The sequence below is a fragment of the Fistularia commersonii genome, chromosome 10 (genome assembly GCF_037954325.1).
Source record: "Fistularia commersonii isolate RoL2024-O1a breed Wild chromosome 10, RoL_Fcom_v1.0, whole genome shotgun sequence".
In the NCBI taxonomy this organism is placed as follows: Eukaryota; Metazoa; Chordata; class Actinopteri; order Syngnathiformes; family Fistulariidae; genus Fistularia; species Fistularia commersonii.
Window position 1 is genome coordinate 13,309,171 of NC_141293.1, and position 19,538 is coordinate 13,328,708.

The following is a 19,538-nucleotide window of genomic DNA, read 5'->3' on the forward strand; positions in this document are numbered from 1 at the left end:
TTACCGGTGCAGAAACCGTGGACGGATTCCAGCGTGGGCGGCCTTGTGCCTTGACCAGTCGCGGAAAAAAGCGATAAAACGAGAGCAATAGAAAGCGGGAGAGGGACAGAGACAGAGGGGTACAAGGTTTGTGAGGGAAAGGAACAAATTACATCATATTGATAATAACATTAGCGTTACGGTTACATGCTGAAATGACACCATAGCTTGAATAGTCATAGACAAATAATAATGGTGGACGCCTTGCAAGCCGCTGCGGTAGATTCAGCCCCGCCCCTCTGGGAGAGAACCTGGGAGAAGATATGACGTCACCATCATGGATCATGCGATCTCTACAGGTGCAGATCCCAGTCGAGAGATTAGCCACAGCTGAGTTTAATTGCCATTTTTATTTTCAATATGGCTAGCATGAATAGAACGCTAGCAGAAACAGTCAGCTCAGCGGGCAGATCGGGGCTTCGTGAAGATGTATCAGTGGCACGCCGGAGAGGAAGTAGCTTTGCGTTTCGACTGCCGGGCGCCGTCACGATGTGGGTCAATAGAGTGCTGGCACAGATGAGGACCCATGTGTTCCCTCCGTGCATGTGACTCCGTGCATTTTAGCTCATAGGCACAGCAGTGAGGGATTACACGAAGGGCCGGCATGGCAGCTACAATATTTGGACCCTCCCTTTCGAGAGGTGGAGGAAAATCGTGTTGTATTTATTTTATCGTCCACGTCGCCCGAAACCTGGGAGAGCAGGTTACCTCCGAGGAATCCCCGTTTTATGCCACGTCGTAACTCTTTCCCGAGCTGGGACGTCACCCTGCGGGAAACTTGAGCAGAAGCTCTTGTTCTTCTCCGGCTCTCTGTCCAAATTCAGCTGGTCGTAGGTAGAGAGGACGAGCACGAGTTTCGTATATGGACGTACACGAATATGGCCTGTGTGTGGCGAAACTTTGGGATTGGTCAATGATGGAAGGCAATACATGCATGGATGTGTGTGTTTGCCTGTGTTTGTGTGTGTTGCGCTCCTGAACGTTCCGGGATTACATGACTTGACGTTTGGGTGTCTGGGGGAGGGGCTTGAGAAGCTTTCTATTATATTTAGAGGCCGCGTAGACAGTCGGCGTTACAAACTACTGGCTCAGAGTTCGGACAGATATCTCCCACGGGGTCAAAGAAATCTCGTATTTAGGTCGAGGGGGGCAGCGGAGACAGCCGCGGGATGATGCCGTGCTTTCGGTGCTTGACCCACATTCAGGAGTCAAAGTCGGCCCCGGCCCCTTCAAAATAAAAGCCTCCGGGGCCTCCCGGTTTAATATGAGGGTTTTCTCCTTTTTTTGCTGCACTTTCTTGGATTGGTTGCTGTGTCAGGGGGACAGCAAGGTGAATTAAATCCAGAAGACGAACCCTTGCAGAATGCGGGGAATGTCTGGATGTACTTTTATTTTGAGACGACGCGCGGTGTCCCCCCCCTGCCTCTGACGCCATCGGGGCTGTAAATCGTCCCAGCGGCGTCTGGAGAGCCGCGGCCGATATATTCGGGGGAACGGACGAGGGAAAAAGGGGGGGGAGGTGGAGGCCGAGAGTGAAAAGAAAGAAGAGGAGGAGAAAGTGAGCGAGCGAGAGAGTGAGTCAGAAGGTTACAACATTCGCCAGCATGGAAACAAACAGGGAGAGCCAGGTTGACTTTACCAGTGCATGCATGCATGCATGTGTGTGTGTGTGTGTGTGTGTTTGTGTCACAGCTTGATGTAATTAATGAGCTCTGAAAACAACAGCGGTTTGTATCCATTCTAGATTTCATGAGTTCATCATGGAAACACACACTCACATTCTCATACACAAACACACACACACACACACACACACACACACACACACACACTCTCTCTCACATGTCAGATTAGGTGTGCATTAGGGATCACTTCCCAGTCAGAGAGCGTGAGGTCACAAGGTCAAACTAAGTGGAGATTGATGATGACTGCTGAGAAGCCACACACACACACACACACACACACACACACACACACACACACACAGTGTTTGCCGAAGGTCATCTGGCCAGAACATCCAGTTGTTGTCAAACACATTAGCGGTTGCTCGCTGTCGTGTTCCCGCAGGTTTTTTTTCTCATCCATTATTATCCATTATCATCCCTCCGCACCGTTTCTGTCAAACCGATTGGATCTGTTTTCGTATCCGCGGAAACGAGTTCGACAGATGGCGGACAGGGACCACAGACCTCCATCCTTAGCTTATCTTTTACCCTGAAGCAGGGTCTTTGCACAGTTCTATAGGAGCTCATAGGTGTTTGGTGGAACTCCTAAGCCATGCCCATTGGTAGATACTTCTTGCGGGCTACGGAATGGCATTTTTAAAAATTGTCCTGATCAGAAAATGGACAGAGGCAGCGAGAAATGGAGTATCGAAGAGGTCCGAGCTCTTCTGGCCTTCTACGCCCCAGAGGGGTTTCCAGGGTTTGCAGAGGAACATCTACATCTTTTCCAAAATAAGTGCAAAGTTAGCTAACGTGGTGAAGCAGTGCAGGGAGAAGATTCCACCTCCATGTTGTCTGTCATATACTTCTTCTTCTTTTGTGGTTTGTTTTGGAATATGGTGCTCAAAGTGCAAGCTGCAGACCAAATCCAAAAGTGAAAAGCTCCCCTGGTGGAGGTTACTTCCTGGAATCAAGTGTCAGATGGATGCCAGCTAATAACCGTTAGCTGCTAATGATAATGCTAATATGGACTCTACCATCTGAGCATTTCCTCAGTATTCTCGACTGACTCAACACTCGTCTCTCAATCTTCTTCTGGCACGACCTTTTAGCCTCCATCTCTGAAAGCAGCTTCTGTATGCGCGTGTGTGTGTGTGTGTTTGTGTGTGTGTGCAGATTTTGCTAATCTACCGAGAGTGGCTCCAGTGCAAACCTGAAGCTGAAGGACCCCTCCTGTTTTTGGAGACTTACTGCATTTATCATATAAATAGTTCGGGCCGTTCCTTGTTTTCGTTATCAGGCAAGTAGCTCTAGATGTTCCTGGACCTTCAGCGGGAGGCGAACGAGCGCCGCTGAGCTGCCATCGTCTCGGAGCTCAGTCTCATCTGCATCCAGCTAATTGGTTTTGATTTAATGGTGACGCGCGTTCCCTCTTGCCAGGGGGAGGTTTTATTCAAATAAGTCCTGGTTTGTGTCCAAATCCTCAGATTCCTGGGTCTGTCTCCTCTTTGTGTGCCAGGACAGAGTTTCCCAGTGTTTGTCGCCACTGCCGCCGGCTCCCTCCAGACAGAGAAGACACTCAGTTGTCAAGCGAAACACAAACGTACTAATTGATTCCTTTCCCTCGCTGCCTTCGAATTGAAAATTTTGGACGGAGAACCCGGTCAATCTACAGATCCCGTCAACAGACGGGTGTTTCCCAGCCAACGAGCGGCTTCTGGTTCGTGTTGCCCTGCTGAGGAACCACTGAGACCCTCGGTAGGGCGCCTGAGAGGCCCCCGAACGGGTTCCTTGTGGAGGTTTGGAACCAGAAAACATCTCAGATAGATCTGTTCAGGCTCCAAAAATGGTTGTTCTAAAAGTGCAGTGCAGAATAATAAACAAGAGCTTACAGAATAAAAAACAAGAAACTACACCAAGACCATGAAAGGGTTGAGAGTTGTCTCAATCGAGCCGGAGCCGATCCCAGCTGTCGAGAGGCCCAATAGCAACTTTTCACCTTTTTGCTCGAAGAGGTTCCCATCCCGATGCGTCAGTTTTCCCTTAGTGCCACCTAGTGACAGATTAGAACCCGTTTCTCGTCATTATTCGCCAAACTGTGGGTCTAAACGCGTCAGTTTAAACCTCACCTGAATAACAGCATCTTTGTGTTTAATAGGAGAAATTGTGTCAGTCGCTTTGGGTTTGTCGAGGAATGACAAGAATTGTGACCCTTGAGACATTTTGGTTTCCTCCCAAGTCCAAAAACCTGCAGGAAGGCATCAACATATATATGTCTTTTATTCAAGCTGGTGTGTTTGAGTGCGCCGAGCAGCTGCCCCGAGGGGGAAATCTTGCGAGGCGTGGCCGGCGATAGATGAAAACCATCTGACCCCGGTGAATTGGATGGGTGTTTGAGACGGAGGTGGCCTGGAAAGGAGAGCCTCTGTGACATCAGGATTTGTCCTCCGCCCCCATCTTTCATAGCTTCTCTTCTAACTGGCCTCACATGCTCTCAATCTGCGGCGAGCAGCGGGGCCTTAAAGGGGAAGGGGAAGGGGCTGGATAAAAGGTAGGTCAGCGGCAGGTGAACGATCGTGAATCAAGCAGAAGAGCGGAGAGTCGGTGACCCGGCAGATGCGGGCGGGTGATGGCGAAGCCGTAAATTGAATAAAGAGACACGGCTGATGTCGTGATGTCGGGCGCCGCTTCGTGGGCTGCAGATTCATGGGGCCTCATGCTTGTGTTATTTCCGGACCCAACGGCCAGAATTTTGAAAAAAAAAAAAGAAAAGAAATAGCGTCATGAACTGACAACCGCACCCGCCAGGAGGGGCTGAGGGTGGCGAGCGACCGAGGGGTCAGTGCCAAAAGCTGAAAAACGAATAATTCAGGCAAAGATTACAACATTCAAGTTGCTTCTCAGCACACTGTCAGGCGCTTGCATTGTTAGCATTGCTAGCATCACAGGCGCTAATAGGATTGAGCTATCATTTGGCTTGAGTGAAGGCTAGCTCTGTGCTAGCAACAGCTATTCATTCATTCATTCACTCACTATTTATACCGCTTACGCTGCACTTAGGGTACAGGGGTGATGGAACATACTATTGGGCAGAAAGTGGGGCGGCCCACCCTGGACCGTTCACCTTCTTATTCATGGTACAGCCATGCTACCATTCACGGCTAATATGGAAACATACAACCATCGATTCACTCATTCACACGTCTGAACGATTCAATTTACATGGAGACTCCACACAGAAAAGTCTCCTGTGGGAACCAGGATTCTTGCTGTGAGGCGATGCTAACCGCTGTGCCACCCCGCTAGCAGCAAGCGAATGTCCAATAAGCTTAGCTGACAGAAAAATGAGACGTCGGCCATGTTTTTACTTCAACATGCGCCTTTTCTCTTTGTAAGTATTCTTTCTTTTTGGTTAAGTTGATCGTAGAATCTCACATTGTTTGTCCCCGCTGCTTCCCGCCATCACACACTTTTTTTAGCTATCATGATAAAGGAAAGACACAGGACGAGCCGCATCAAGGGCGTGGCTTAAAGCTAGCAACACCGCAAATATTCTCGAAGCCGTCCTGGTTCTGGGACTTCCTGCACGCCATACGTTTTCTCCTTTTCCTTCTTAGCGCCGTCACGGCTTCTGAATTTCACAGTGGAATCAAAATCAAGAAATTGCAAGACGCTCACTCGTGTGTGTGTGTGTGTATGTGTGTGAGTGATGGTGTTTCTCCCCACATGGCTGCCACATGGAGCGTCGGAGGAGCCAGCGAACGGCAGCGTTATTAGGTCTTGGAAAGAACAAGATGATGGATTAACTCATCAGGCGCTGATTTTTCGGGGGGTTTTCGTCCACGGTGGCCGGAGACACGGCGCAGGAACGTTGGCGAGATGGTTGAAAATGGAAGGGGGGAAACAGTGTGCTAACGTTTGCTGGCCAGAATAGTTGAAAGAGAATTAACGGCGAATAAAAATGGCTGCCTCCATGGAAGGTTCCTAAGGATTTTGCTTTAGAGGGAACCTTTCTACAATTCTTGAAATTCTTCTGCGCTATGTTCTTAACTACTTTCCAGACAGAGCCCAGCGCTTTGGTTCCTCCATCACCAGGACCGATTTCCATTCAGAAAAGGAGCAAGTTTAGAGTTCCTCGTTCGAGATCAGAAGGGTGCGAGACAGGTGCTCGAGTTTTATTCGCCAAAAGGTTAAATGATGGTTTGTGCCTGTGTGCGAGGTCGCTATGCTGAGAATGTCAGGAAAGCAGTTCTGGCCAGTTTGAAACCCAACTAGCAAATGAGATTTGTTTAAAGCTTTGTGACTTTGATGCTAAGAGGCTAATCATCAGGCTACCGGCGGTGTGCTAAGCTAACTAGCACGAGGTGGTTCCCGAATGCAGCACGGAGAAGTACGGCTATCCTCTCATCGAGTAACGGGGATTTTGCCGAACGACGGAGATTGCAAAGAAAGGTTGCGCGTTCCTGTCTTTGGTGGATGCCATGCCGCCTCCCAACCGGCCGTGACCAGCTGGAATCAGGCGGCGGCGTGCAAATAAAGAGGAAAACCGCAGAGGACGAAAGCAGAAGTTATGTTTTCTCCCTCCCGTCAAATCAAATGATTATTTTCTCCTCTGCGGTTCGATATCACCGCGCTGTTTAGTCACGCTACGCGCTACAAGGTAACGCCTGTCAGCGTGGAGTGCTAATGTCAGCCGTTGCCTGCGGTGACGGGACGCAGACCTTTTAAATTAACCCCCCCCCCACGCCCGGCATCTTTTTCTCATTAAAACAAGAGAGAGGAGAAACTATTATCCTCCGTCTTCCACTCGTCAAATCTCCCGTAAAGTCATCTGATCCTCCTTCTCTCACAACACATCTAAAACCCTGCGTTGCTGGATGTTCTGTCCTCTCCGTGACCCATTTTCACCCCCAACCCCCTGAAACCCTCCGCATGATTAGAAACTTAGCTTAAATGGTGTTTTGTGCCACGGCCAGTATTAAACTGGATGCGAGCCTTTTATTGAAAACGCCTCCATCAGCCCGTTTTCCCCGCCAGCGCTCCGTCTTCAGACGCCACTCGGCGAGATTTGATCAAATTAGGATCTCCGACGGAACTCGCCTATCGGATCGGATTCTTTCCCGATCCCTGGTTGAATGTTGTGAGTTACATCAGGGTCAAAGAATCTGACAGTATTCAAAAAAACGCTCCTGCTTTTCCAACTGTTTATGCTAGCTATCAGGGCTAACTAGCATCCCAAGCATGTGCAGGCCCCAAAGAAGGAAATGCTAAAGTAAGCAAAAGTGACAAAGGCGCAGCAAGCATCTTGGGGCAAGTGATCAAATTGGACTCTTTTTCTGGGGAAAGCGGTTTGGGGCTAACTAGCTAAACAAGTCGAGGGTCGTTGCCAGGTTTTGCCATCGGTTGCTTTAAACACCAATCGGTGTTCAAGGCGACCACTTCCCAAGCATGACGGATGCCAGGAAGAAGTGACCATAATGTAATTTAATCTAATTGGGATCTCCAATGGAACAGCTTAGCTTATCGGATTGGATACTTTCATTTTAGTTATTAGAATAAGAACATCTTTATTTATCCCGAAGGAAATTGTTGTGCCAGAGTTTCAAGTAAAACATAACAATAATAAATAATAGTAGGAAGGAGGGACAATAAGAAATACAAATAAAACTATAAAGTGTCAAAGTCAAGGCTATAAAATGTTTTAAGGTCTTAAAAAGTACAAAGTTAATACCAGAGAACAGTTTTCCCCATAAGGGATTAATTGAGGAAAAATTATAAACTAAAAAAGGGTCATGGTCGTGTCATCTGTTGGGCCATTGGCTGCTTGAAATACCAATCGGTTTCCACAGTAACCCCTTCCCAAGCATGCACAGATCCCCTTCAGGATCTAGCGCTGTGCTAATTTTGGCCTGCTCCTGACAGGCCGCTGGGATGGAGAGAAGAACACTGCAGTGGGGCATGATGGAGGCGGTGGCCGGTGACTGTTATTTCATTCTCCAACTCCATCCTCACCATCTGGGAGTTGTAGTTTTTCAGCGACCAGGATCTCTGCTGTGGCTATCTCCTGGAAGCCTTGGCGTCATGACGTTCTACTTTGTTTTTTTTTTTTTGGATCTGCTAAACTTGAACTGACGCCATAGCAACCAATAAGTCTGTTATCGTTTCGGGGTCGATCCGGGGTCACCGACTTGGTCATAGAAAGGGTCATGAACTCCAAAAGGGGACAGTTTGTCATGTGTTGTCGTCACCATGGCGATCCCATTGCCGTCCCACGCCAGGTGCTTCCCGTGAAAATGGCGCGCTCCCTCCGCGCTGCTCTCCGCGGTCCTTTTTTTGTTATTAAGGACACTGCTTTTCGGATCAAACGTCCGTCTCCCACCGCGATCGTTGTTAAAACAGAGGTTGCCGCGGGCGACCGGCAAATAAAAGCACTCCGGTTTCAGTGTTTTTTTTTTCTCCGTGTGGAAATGGGCGGATGAACTCGGCCCTCCTCCGCGGAGCACGCCACAGCACGAGGGTCTCCGGGCTCTGCACGTGCTCAGTTGTCCCCCCCCCGACGCTCGTCTTCGCAGCATCTTCGGTTCTTCCTCAGCAGAATGGGAGGTGGTGTCGTCCTTCCACGCCGGACAGGAGGACATAACCCCCCCCCCCCCGAATGTAAAACAGGAGGAGCCAGCTGGAGGTGGGAGGGAGGACGAGGAAGAGAATAAGGAGATGGTGTGGATTTTTTTTTTTTAAAATGCCCAGTGGGCGGGCGGGCGGGTGGGGGGCACCAAAAAATGGCCGCCGCTGTGAGTCCCCCCCCCCCCCTTGGAGGCTTGGGTGCATGTGATGGAACGACATGGCGGCATCTGCCTCATTTGCTGCTCGGCTGGGTTTGACATGAAGATCCACCCCAACCCCCACCCGTCCTGTCCAACTTATATAAACCTCCCCTTTGTGAGAGTGTGCATCCAAGTATCCTTGAAAATGGACGTGCATCTGTGTGTGTGTGTGTGTGTGTGTTTGTGTGTGCCGACACAAAATGTCTTCTGGTCTGTTTCCACGGCGATCCCCTTTTCGGCTGGTGAAACCTAAACAAAAAAACGTCAGGAAGGATGCAGGAAGTGGCGAGTGAAAGGGAGGGCTGCTTAGCATGTAAGGAGTGTCATGGTTACACGCCTGCCATTCACTTCTTTGTGTGTCTGTGTGTGTGTTTGTGTGTCTGTGTGTGATTGTGTATGTGTGGAACGGCTCTAATTTGTTGTTTCTGAAAAAAAAAAAAAAACTTGCACGTTGAATTATTACACCATCATTAATGCTTTACAAGGGTCACAACCTTTCCGATGTGTCTCGCCTCGGCGCCGCCAACAGGCGCCATCTAGAGGCCAAAGCAGGGATAACCATGGCCAGCGTGAAAGATCAAGCGTGTGTGTGTAGTGAGGTGGAAAACCATTTAGCTTGCATTCTTTATTCAATTTTTACAAAATATATTTATATGCATTACCTCACAGCTATAAGGTCCCTGGTTGGATTCCCATAGGATGCAAACTGAAGTAACAAATGTCCATCGTTCTGTTCAGCTAACTGCTGCTTGCAGGGCGGCGCCGTGGTTAGCATCTGCCAGGAGTCTCCACGTCTGTGTGGGGTTCCTCAGGGTTCTCTGGGTTCCCAGAACTGTGAATGAGAGGATTGAACGTTTCTATATCTGGCCTTGTGATGGAGAGATCCAGGGTTATTAATCCCATGCAGGAAATTCCTCTCTGCATTTAACCCATCATGGATGAACCGCGGTGTTTTGCTCTTGCACTTCCACAGGCTTGGTGGAACCGGGGATCAAACTGGGAATGTTCGGTTCCAGGGAAGATTGCTCCAGCCCCTGCCCCAATGAATGAACGTGTCACTTTAAATTTCAGGATAAATCAATTTCTACAAACACAAGTTGAACCGCTGGGCGTCCTATTCCCGCAATAGTCCGTCTGCGATCATCCTGCCGCAGGGACGTCTGTCCAATCCCGTCGCTGACAGATTATGCAATCTGAACGCCGTCAGAATAATAGATGGCGATGGCGGCGAGGCTATTTTGTCAAAACGTCCAAATAGGTTTTCAGTTTTAGCCGCCAGACAGTGCAGATGACGCCATCTGCCGCTGTCGTTTACGTCCCGCGGCGGCCGCTGTACCCTGCCAACACAACCTGGGAGGCTCAGATGGCATCCTTGTGTGTTATGGTGTGTGTGTTCACATATGCGGCCATATTGCGTGTCTGCACAGGAGTGTAAACACGCCTTGAGAGCGGCAAATGTCTTTTATGAGTGAGTGTGTCTGTGTGTGTGTGAATGTTCAGTTGCTGCAGGCGTTCTTCTTCCTCATTGTCAGACACCCACACACACACACACACACACACACACACACACACACACACACACACACACACGACTCCATGTCTTTGACTGAAGGCACTCCAGGCTGAGGTTTTACGAACTGGCCGGCGAGCAACGTTTTCATAGCAAAGAAGAAGAGAAACCAGGAAGTTCACGTGGTGACAAAAAAATAAAAGCGATGTGTTTGTGCTTAATGTTCTCAGAGAGGGTTCTCAGCTCCGTCTCTCCTCTTCCTTGGGCAGACATTGACGTTTTTGTACGATTATCGGTTTCATTTTCTGTTTCTATATCTCTTTCTTTCATATATTCTGCACTGTGATTGCAGTGGTGCAGCGCTTTACCTTGCCGCCTCCATGTTCTCCCACAGTTGGCCTTTCTGTGTGGAGCCTCTCCTTGTCTCTCTGGGGGTTCCTCAGCGTTCTCCGCTTTCTTCACACTGTTGAAACCCATGCAGGATGGACACCCTGCATTGTTAAGACGTGACTGAGAGGCTGAATGGTTGTATGTTTCCATATGATGAGTGAAAAGTTGGTTGTCCCTATATGACGCTTGAATGAGGGGGGTGAATGGTTATTTTTGTGTTGGATGTGAGTGAGCGAACGGTTGCGTGTCTTTATGACGTGAAGGAGTGAATATTTTGTCGTCCCTATTTGACATGTGAATCTGACATAGAAAGATATATCTCTATATGATGTGTGGATGAGAGGGTGGACTAAGCTCCATCACCCTGGCGACCATGAGCGCAGGAGCGGTGCAGATAATGAATGAATGGATGAATAAACCTTATTGTACTTTGAGTGTTCTTGAAGGGTCAAGAAAAGAACATCTAACATGGATCTCCATCCCTCCCTTCCGTCTTCCCAGGTGTAACGTCCAGGACTACATCTGGCACAAAGGCTCCCGCTGCGACTCGGTGGTGACGGAGTTCCAGGTGATGTGTTTGGCGGTGGGCGCCTCGGCGCTGGTGGTCCTGCTGCTCTTCATGATCGTCGTCTGCTTTGCCAAGAAGCTCCACGTGCTCAAGACCGAGAACAAGAAGCTGCGCAAACGCAGGTGAGGCGTTCGGGGTGGGGGGGTGGGGGGTGGCGGAGGGCGGGGATTTACGTTCCGGGGTGCAGGACGCCGTCGACGCTCACGTCAGAAGCATCTCAGGCGGCGGCAGTTAGTTTCAAAGAATAAAACTCCTCAAAGACAACAAGGTCCTGCGGATGGAGACGTGGACGTGGTGGGCGGAGCAACCTCTGCTGCCCAGAATGACCCTGAAAATAATCAATAATCAGGGCCAATCCCAGCTGTCACTCAGAAAAAGGCAGGGTTTGGACAATCACGACTAAGACCCGAAGAACCTGGAGGGAACCCGGTCAGGAGAACCCGGAGAACCCAGGCAGACACCGACCTCAAACCAGCAACCCTCCAACCAGCTTCAATGCGCCACCTGCCAATCATCAGCATTCTCCAGAATAACGCCAGATAAAGCAACCCGTTGGCTAATTAGCTTGCGGGGGATGGTTGAGTCAACGGAGACCTGCTCGATGCCTCGCTCAAGGACCGCAGGCTGTGGGTGGATGTTGCCGGATCGCTCCATGATCCTCGGAGAACAGGGCGTTCGTTTCCTCGACGCTGAATCTGCGGTCTGCCCGCTGCGCTGGAAGGCTAGTTTTCTCCATCCTTTTATTTTGGCGGGTTCAATTCCCGCACCAAGCAGCCATTTCAGGCGGAAAAAAAAACACAAAAACTACAAATGTACTACAAAAATTAATTGCTACAGTACTATTAAATACTATCTGGATCATATATTCATCCTTTCAAATATTATACAAGTAAGCAGAGCAGTTTGACTTTGCATTTTTGCATTACCATGGCAACCTTCGCCTGAAAAACATATAGTCATATAGACCGTATATTTTTTTCTGCTTTTTCAACAAAGCCCAATAAAAGGGACGATCGATTTTGGTGGAAGATGAGAAGCGGGTGGAATTGAAAAATTCCCACATCCTGCAGTGTAGCGCCGCTTGTTTAGGGGGGAAACTGCCTGTTTTGGTCGTCCGGCAACCGGTCAGCAACCCGCCGCCATTGCAATCTCACGTCAACGTAACACGGGGGAGGTGAGAAAATGCATCGCAAGAAAGATGGAGAGGCCGATGTGATGGAGGGACTGAGGAGGGGGTGGAGGAGGTGGTGGAACGAGTTGAGGAGGAGGACGAGGAGGGATGGATAGCTGCAGTTGCCATGGCAACAGAGCAGCAGCAGCAGCACTAGCAGCAGTACCGTTGGATGTTTGGCGGGTTCTGAATTTCTATAGATTTGTGGATGGGGGATGGAGATGGGGGGGGGGGGGGGGGTCGGGGTTAAAGTGACAAAAATGGCGGTGTTGGCGGCCGCTGCTCCGCTTTGGATCATCTGGGATAAAATGTCCACGAGAAGAAAAAGGGTGATGTCATCGGTGCTGTGGATCCAGCTGAAAGTAGGGCAGTCTGAGCAACGGGAGGGGGGAGGTAGGGAGGGGGTGGGGTTGACCTACATACAGCTGTGCGACCTGAGGGCTGCATGCATGCGCGTGTGTGTGTGTGTGTGTGTGTGTGTGTGTGTGAAGCATGAAAGAGACAATGCAGCCTCATCAAGTGGTCGGTCAGGGGAAAAAAGGGAAAAATATAAAAAAAGGAGAAATCGAAGAGGAGGATGAGCTGTTGTGGGGGGAGAAAGTGAAAGAGAGGAGGAAGAGTGTGTGTGTGTGTGTGTGTGTGTGAGAGAGAGCCCCCTCATTTGCCGCCATGCTGCGTTTCTCTGCTGCAGTCGATGTTTTCGTCCATCAAGACGCTTTTTCCATGTTGTTTCTGTCTGTGGATCCTGAGGGTGGTCATGTGACACATATGGGATCATGTGACCCTGCATTTGTGTCACGTGACCTTCAGAAATCGCGTGATACAAAGGTTGTCATTGATGTAAACACAAGTAGGAATCCTTAGAAACACACAGGAGATCCAGTAGAAAATTTATGGGCAGCTTTTCAAAATAAAATTACAATTATCAGCTTTTATTTTCTTCATATGTTTTTAAATTAAATTCCTGGATTGCTTTTCTGATGAGGAAAAACCAGTAAGTAAATCAAATTATCTTAAAATCATCCACAATCCGTCGCTGGAAAATCACCAGGATACTACAGTTAGAAGAAAAATTAAACAAGTTCCAAGAATTAAAATAATAAATTACATGAATTTAAGCCAGAAATTACATTGAAAATGGGAAAAAAAATGACATAAAAAATCAGCAAAATATCCCCAAAAATCTTTTTATAAATTTCATCAACAATCAACATGAAAATTAGGCAAACAGACAGAAGGAGGTCAAGCTGCTGGAGTGTGGAGGAGGGGTGGAGATGGAATAAACCAAACAGAAAGAAGTAAACAACGTTTGAAAAAAAAAAAAAGAAGAAGATTTGAAACCGGGGAAGAGAAGAAAGGTTTGCAGACTGCAGGAAGTTGTCAGACTGAGACATCCAAAGATTGTTTACCGCACCGCAATTTCAAAGACTGCAAGTCCCCCGAACGCCGCCACCACGGCCGCCGCCCCCTCCTCGTTATTAGCGCGACGCCGATTGCCCCGTCGACGCCTTCATGAAATATAAATATGGCGGCTCGGGAAGACAAGCGTCGTTTGAACAGGAAGTAGCTACACTAACGAAGAAGAACAAAAAGGAGGAGGAGGAGAAGGAAGCTCCTGATGCAAGTCCAAAGTGTCCGCCATATTTTTCTTTCCAACTCCATCTGTTCTGCAAGTCGCCACGGCAACTCCAGGTCCGAGGGTCGAGGGGAAAAAGGCCTTCCTGCCCGAAGGGTGAATGAGATGGAGTTGCGGCGCTTTATGCTTTAAACCACTGCCACGGCAAGAAAATTTAGGAACAGAAAATGCATGTAGAATCTTAATGCTCCAAGTACTCCAAGTACTACAAATCTATAGTAATCTGTAGTAATCTGAATAAATATGTAATCCAGATCATTGCACAGTGTGAAAATGCCCTGAAATTATACAAAGCACCAGCAGATATGCACACACACATGTATATATAAATGTATAACCAGACAATTGGGAACCCTTAAGATTTACCATGTCATTCAAAGTGAGTTTTCAAAATAAAAGTGTAATCACAAGCTTAATTTGACAAGAAATGAATTATTTCAATGGAAATATAAGAAAGTTTGAATAAATAGCTTTTGTATGAATGTATCTAAATGTACATATGTATCTAAAATTAGGAATCCAAAGGATTTATGAAAAATAGCCGTATCATTAGCGATTGTTAGCTTTCAAAATAAAAGTGTAATTATCAGTTTCATTTTAAAAAATTATTCAATTTTAGATAAAAGAAACATATATACGTATATATATGAATGATATATGAATAATTCAATATATAATTATATGAGATTAGGAAACCTAAAGTTTGTAAATACACTAAGTCATTAGCAATCAGTTAACTTTCAAAAAAAACATATATATATTTAGATATTTATTTAGGTATGCTCTTCCTCAAATGTCTCAAATGTCAAATGTGTTTGTGTGTGTTGTGTGTGTGTTTGTGTGTGTGTGTGTGCGTGTATTTGTGTGTGTGTGTGTGTGTGTGTGTGTGTGTGTGTGTGTGTGTGTGTGTGTGTGTGTGTGTTGTTTCGCTTGCTGTCAGACTAATGCTGCTCTCTCTCTCTCTCTCTCTCCAACCTCGCTGTCTTCCCTCGTTTCGTCTTCCATCCCTCCTTTCCTTCTTGGGACCTTTAAATTTTCCTCCCTCCCTTTTTCAACGGGCTCCTCCTCCTTTCTCTCTCCTCTCAATGAAAAAAAAAAAAAAACACAATTTCTCCCCCATAAAAAAAAAAAAAAAAACAATTTAAATTCCCTGAATTTTTTTCCTCCATTTATCTCTCCCTCTTTGCTTCGGCTCTAACCCCGACCCCCATTCCACTCCTCCCTCATTTCTTCACATTTCTTCAATCTTCTCTTTTTTAATACCACTCTCCTCTTTCTCCTCCAACAAATCACTCATCCCTGTCCCTCCTCTACGTCCTCACTCCTTTTTCTCCTCCCTCACTTCTTCAATCTTCTCTTTCTCAATGTCACCCTTCTCCCCATCACCATCTACTATTCCCACCTTTCCGTTCTTCTCTTCTCTTCCCCTCCCGCTCCCCCAATCTTCTCTTTTTCAACATCCCCCATCAACTCATCCTCAACTCACCTCTTCATCTCCTCCTCCTCCGAATCTTCTTCCTACCATCTTCCTACCTCCTCCCTTCTTCAATCTCATCTTTTTCCAACTGCTCCCTCGTCATCATCCATCAACTATTCCCACCTTGCGTCTCCTCCTCCTCCTCCTCCTCCTTCTCCTCCTCCCCCCCGGTGTCCAGCAGTAAGTACCGGCCTTCATCGGAGCAGCACAATGATAATTTCTCGCTGTCCACCATCGCTGAGGGCTCCCACCCAAATGTAAGGAAACTGTGCGACACCCCTCCTAACGTCCCTCATGCCCGTGCATTGGCTTACTATGATAACATTATCTGTCAGGTAACGTGGTTCTCGCCTCTCTCTCTTCCCCTTTTATTCTGCACCTCCTCCTTTCCCGTCCCCACCCCCGAAACCTGCCCGGGCCCCGACACCCCCCCCCCCCCCCCGCCCTTCCCACCCCCACCCCTAATGCATGGGCATGAGTGCTGACCGATGCTGCGGAGGTGGGCATGGGAGGGGGTCGGTTGAGGAACCGCGGGATGGGGGGGGGGGTTCCTCAGAATGCGGGTAAAACCGTCAACCTTTCAGCGCTGACCTCGCTTTATCTTCATACCTTCAAGGTTCTAACCAAGGGGCTCTCTCACCCCCCCCCCCCTCCCAGCCCAGAAAAAATATAATGAAATCAGAGAATTTAAATTCATATTAAACATCCAGAGATTTAAACTGATGAAGGGGAAAAAAAAACACAGACATTTTCCGTGACAACGCCACGTGTTGATTGTGTTCATTGATCCAGGCCGCCAGCTCATTGCCTATTGATTAGGGGGTCACATGAAGCAGGGCGGGGTTGCGAGCAAACGCAAGGGGGGGTGACGAAAAAGAGGAAGGAGGAGGAGGAATGTCAGGGAAAAAGAAAATAAACAGGGGAAATTGAGGGAGAGCCTTAAAGACGAGGCTCAGGGAAAAATTCCCCCCAAAAGAGCAGCGCTGGTTGAGTCCAGGGCCGGAGCAGCGATGGGAAAAGGAGCCCGCAATATTTAGGACGCTGAGGAGGATAATAATTTAAAGTACATTCATTAGAGTTCGAGTGACGCGGGCATGAGAAAGAATTGGAATAATAATAATAATTTGTACAAAATAGCTCAAATGAGTTCGATTCAGCTCGACTAAAATCAGCAAAAACTGATGAATCAATTTGATTAATTTGAAAAATAGCAAAAAAATTATACATATTAGTAATAATTAATTGTAAAAAAATAACGCTTTGGGAATGGGCTTTGAAAAGTCTGAAAATAAATCACTTTATCGTTTTAAAACTTCAATTTTGCGCAGAAGGTTTAACAGTAATCTTAATGTCACAGGCATTTTAAATGACGACAAACATTGAAGAGTCAACCGAGGCCCTCAGAGAGGAAACTCCCATCCTCCTCCACCTCCTCACCCCCTCTACACCTCCTGCATCTTCGTTTCATAGCATGTCTGCTCTGTCGCTTATTAGCGTCGGCCACCGCTCCAGCTTCGCTGGCCGTTTTAACAAACGCCTCTGCCCGTTTCCTGTTTATCCTGAGCTGGCGTGGGGGGGGGTCGGGGGGTCGGGATGGGGTTGGGGTCGGTCGGACCGATGCCATCGGCAGGTAAGGTGAAGCCGCGGGGGTCGTTTCCCTCTCGGAAACTTGTCATCTTTTAAAACAATCATCACGACTGTCAGGATAAACATCTCCGGATGCCTCTCTGCCGACAGCGGGGGGTCACCAGAGAAGCCCCCTAAAGACTAACCAAAGCATGGCGGGCAGTCGCAGCTTCACGCCACGCCATCGGGTGGAGTAGAAATAGCACTCGAAGGCGCAGGTTCTGAATTTGTTTTGTTTTTACCTCATCTCATTTTATCCCCATCCATCTGTTTGGAGATTATAAACAGAGGAAGTAATCTCTGCGTGATCTCAGAGAATACCTGCCCGAATTTTTTTCCATGTGGGTCAAATTTTAAATCCTCCGGGCCACGGAGGATGAGAGGATGAGCTGAAGATGAGCGCGGTGCTAGTTAGACTCCACCCGGCGGTACCGGCGGCGGCTGCGTCGGCGGCATGGAAAGTTTTATCTTCTCGTCCGAGGACGCAGGGCATTACGCCTTGTTTCCCCCCCCCCCCCGCCGCCTCTGAGAGGACGTGGTACCACCTTCTAACAGCTCCATCAGCAGTTCTGGCTCCCACCGCCATTTTTTTCCTTCATTTTCCCTTTTTTTTTTTCTCAATATTTTATTCTTCTTCTTTTATAATTCTCGTCCTCCACCTCATTGATTCCCCCCCCGGGAGGAAGAGTCATCTAACTCCACCCGCTCATCGTCATCTCGAACCATCCTCATCGCCCCTCCCCTGCGGACGGAAAAAAAAACGGAAAACCAAATAGATAAAATCTGTGCCCCTTTACCCCCATCATCACATTTATCACGCAATTACTTCATTACTTAATTCATTTATGATGCAATTCATATCATGTCATTTGATACCTTTAAAGGCGCGTTAAGGCAGCGTTAACAAGCTTTTAAATAAAAAAATAATAATATTTGATTATATAAAGCATTTTTATGTCGCCTTTTTATTGATTATTTAAATTGTTTTTTTACATTATTGTGCAAATCCCATATATTTATAATTCGTTGCAATTTTTAACTTGTTTAATTTTTTTTTTTTTTCAATATTACTATCTTTTCAGTTTTTATTTACTGAATTTACATGTCAAGAATGCTTTTTTTCCCCCAAGGTAATTCCCCTCCATTTTTTTTTTTTTTTTTTAATTTTATTCTTCAATTCCATATATATTAAAAAAATATGTTTCAATCCAGTTCTGTGCTCTGAGATCATCAGGGGGACATGATCTCGGCTGAAGTTATAAATACAATGAAATCAAAAGTGTTGTAGTTGTGATGATCCCCCTCCAACCCCAAAGAAAACTAATTCTTCTTTTCCAGCCAGAAACAAAAAAAAAACCCTTCTTTTCCCCCTTGGCGATTTCCTCCGGCCCCCATTTGCCCCCCCCCCCCCCTTTTTAAACCCCCAGATAAACCCTAACCCAGACTCACACAGCTGAATAGCCCCTTCCACTAACAGCCCAACGTCGTCATGGTAACCTCCCGCCGCAAACATCCCTAAACTTTATTTGAACACAGAATTAGCCGACCTGTGTGCGTGCGTGTGTGCGTGCGTGTGTGTGTGCGCGTGTGTGTGTGTGTGTGTGTGTCCTCTACTCTGTCAGTCTGGCTTATTACCTCCCTCCCCCCCACTGCTCTCTCTCTCCATCACTATCTGTCACTATGACGATGCCTTGTTTTGATTTTCGAGGAATTTATAACCATCTGCCCCCCCCCCCCCCCCCCCCACCCCATCCCCCCACCCTCAGAAAACCATGAGCAGATACACCTGGGAGTGTAAGACCAAAGAGGAGTCCGATTGCGAGGTAAGAAGCCCCGCCCCCAACAGCCCCCCCACCCACTACCGCCACGACCACCACCGTCCCACCACGCTGTCAGAGACCCCCCCCCCCCCCAAAGAAAACGTCCAATCATTGTAACTGTCAATCACCCCAAGGTGCCAGTGGGCCGCCCCCTCCCTCCACCTAATCATTCAAATGTCCGAAATAAAAGCACACATAACACGAAAACACACATCTACTCCCATTCGGTAGTATTAAAATAAATTTAAATATATTTCATGTTTATGTTTTAGCCATTTTCTCTGATCGTTTGTCATAATCACACAGGCCTTTGATGGTTTTGATCATCTTTTGCTTTTTGCATATTATTCATACCAGTACTAGTTTTCGCTCTTGTTCGTTCACAATCTATTGATCATTTATTGGGAATTCTTGTCTGATTTAGTCTTGGAAGAAGTGTTTGGGTGCTAATCTGAGTTTAAGACCGATCCAAGTTTTCTTATTTTAATCCCAATTTACATGGACCCAGTGTAGGGAGCCGGGGGGGGGAAGTAGGGGATTAGCCTCGATGCTAACTTTGACCCACAGAATCCCAAGTTTCCGATCCTTTGTGGAAGCTATTTAATTTTATCTTTGGTTTCATTTAAAATGAATCAAAGGCTATAATAATAACAGTCGGTTGAACCCGGCTGAACCAAACAAAGCAGAAACAAAGAAATTCGAGTGAAATTTGGCCAAAGTACTTGCCATTCTTGATGAATAACTGATCTTTTACTCTTTGCCCATTATTTCATGAGATATTAAGCAGTAAAGCTGGTTATGTGAGTGTTACTA

General features: G+C 47.4%; 1 protein-coding gene across 4 annotated transcripts in view; it reads left to right on the top strand.

The window, feature by feature from the left end:
• cspg5a (chondroitin sulfate proteoglycan 5a) overlaps positions 1 to 19,538 on the top strand; it is a 47,826-nt gene that overhangs the window by 24,842 nt on the left and 3,446 nt on the right. Inside the window, exons 3-5 of one of the 4 annotated variants that reach the window (XM_086153832.1) lie at positions 10,929 to 11,117; positions 15,458 to 15,536; positions 18,672 to 18,728. In XM_086153832.1, coding sequence (XP_086009958.1) covers positions 10,929 to 11,117; positions 15,458 to 15,536; positions 18,672 to 18,728 — 325 coding nt within the window. Of the gene's footprint in view, positions 1 to 10,928; positions 11,118 to 15,457; positions 15,615 to 18,671; positions 18,729 to 19,538 lie in introns of all 4 variants that reach the window. The other 3 variants (XM_086153833.1, XM_086153834.1, XM_086153831.1) reach the window with 3 other exon arrangements.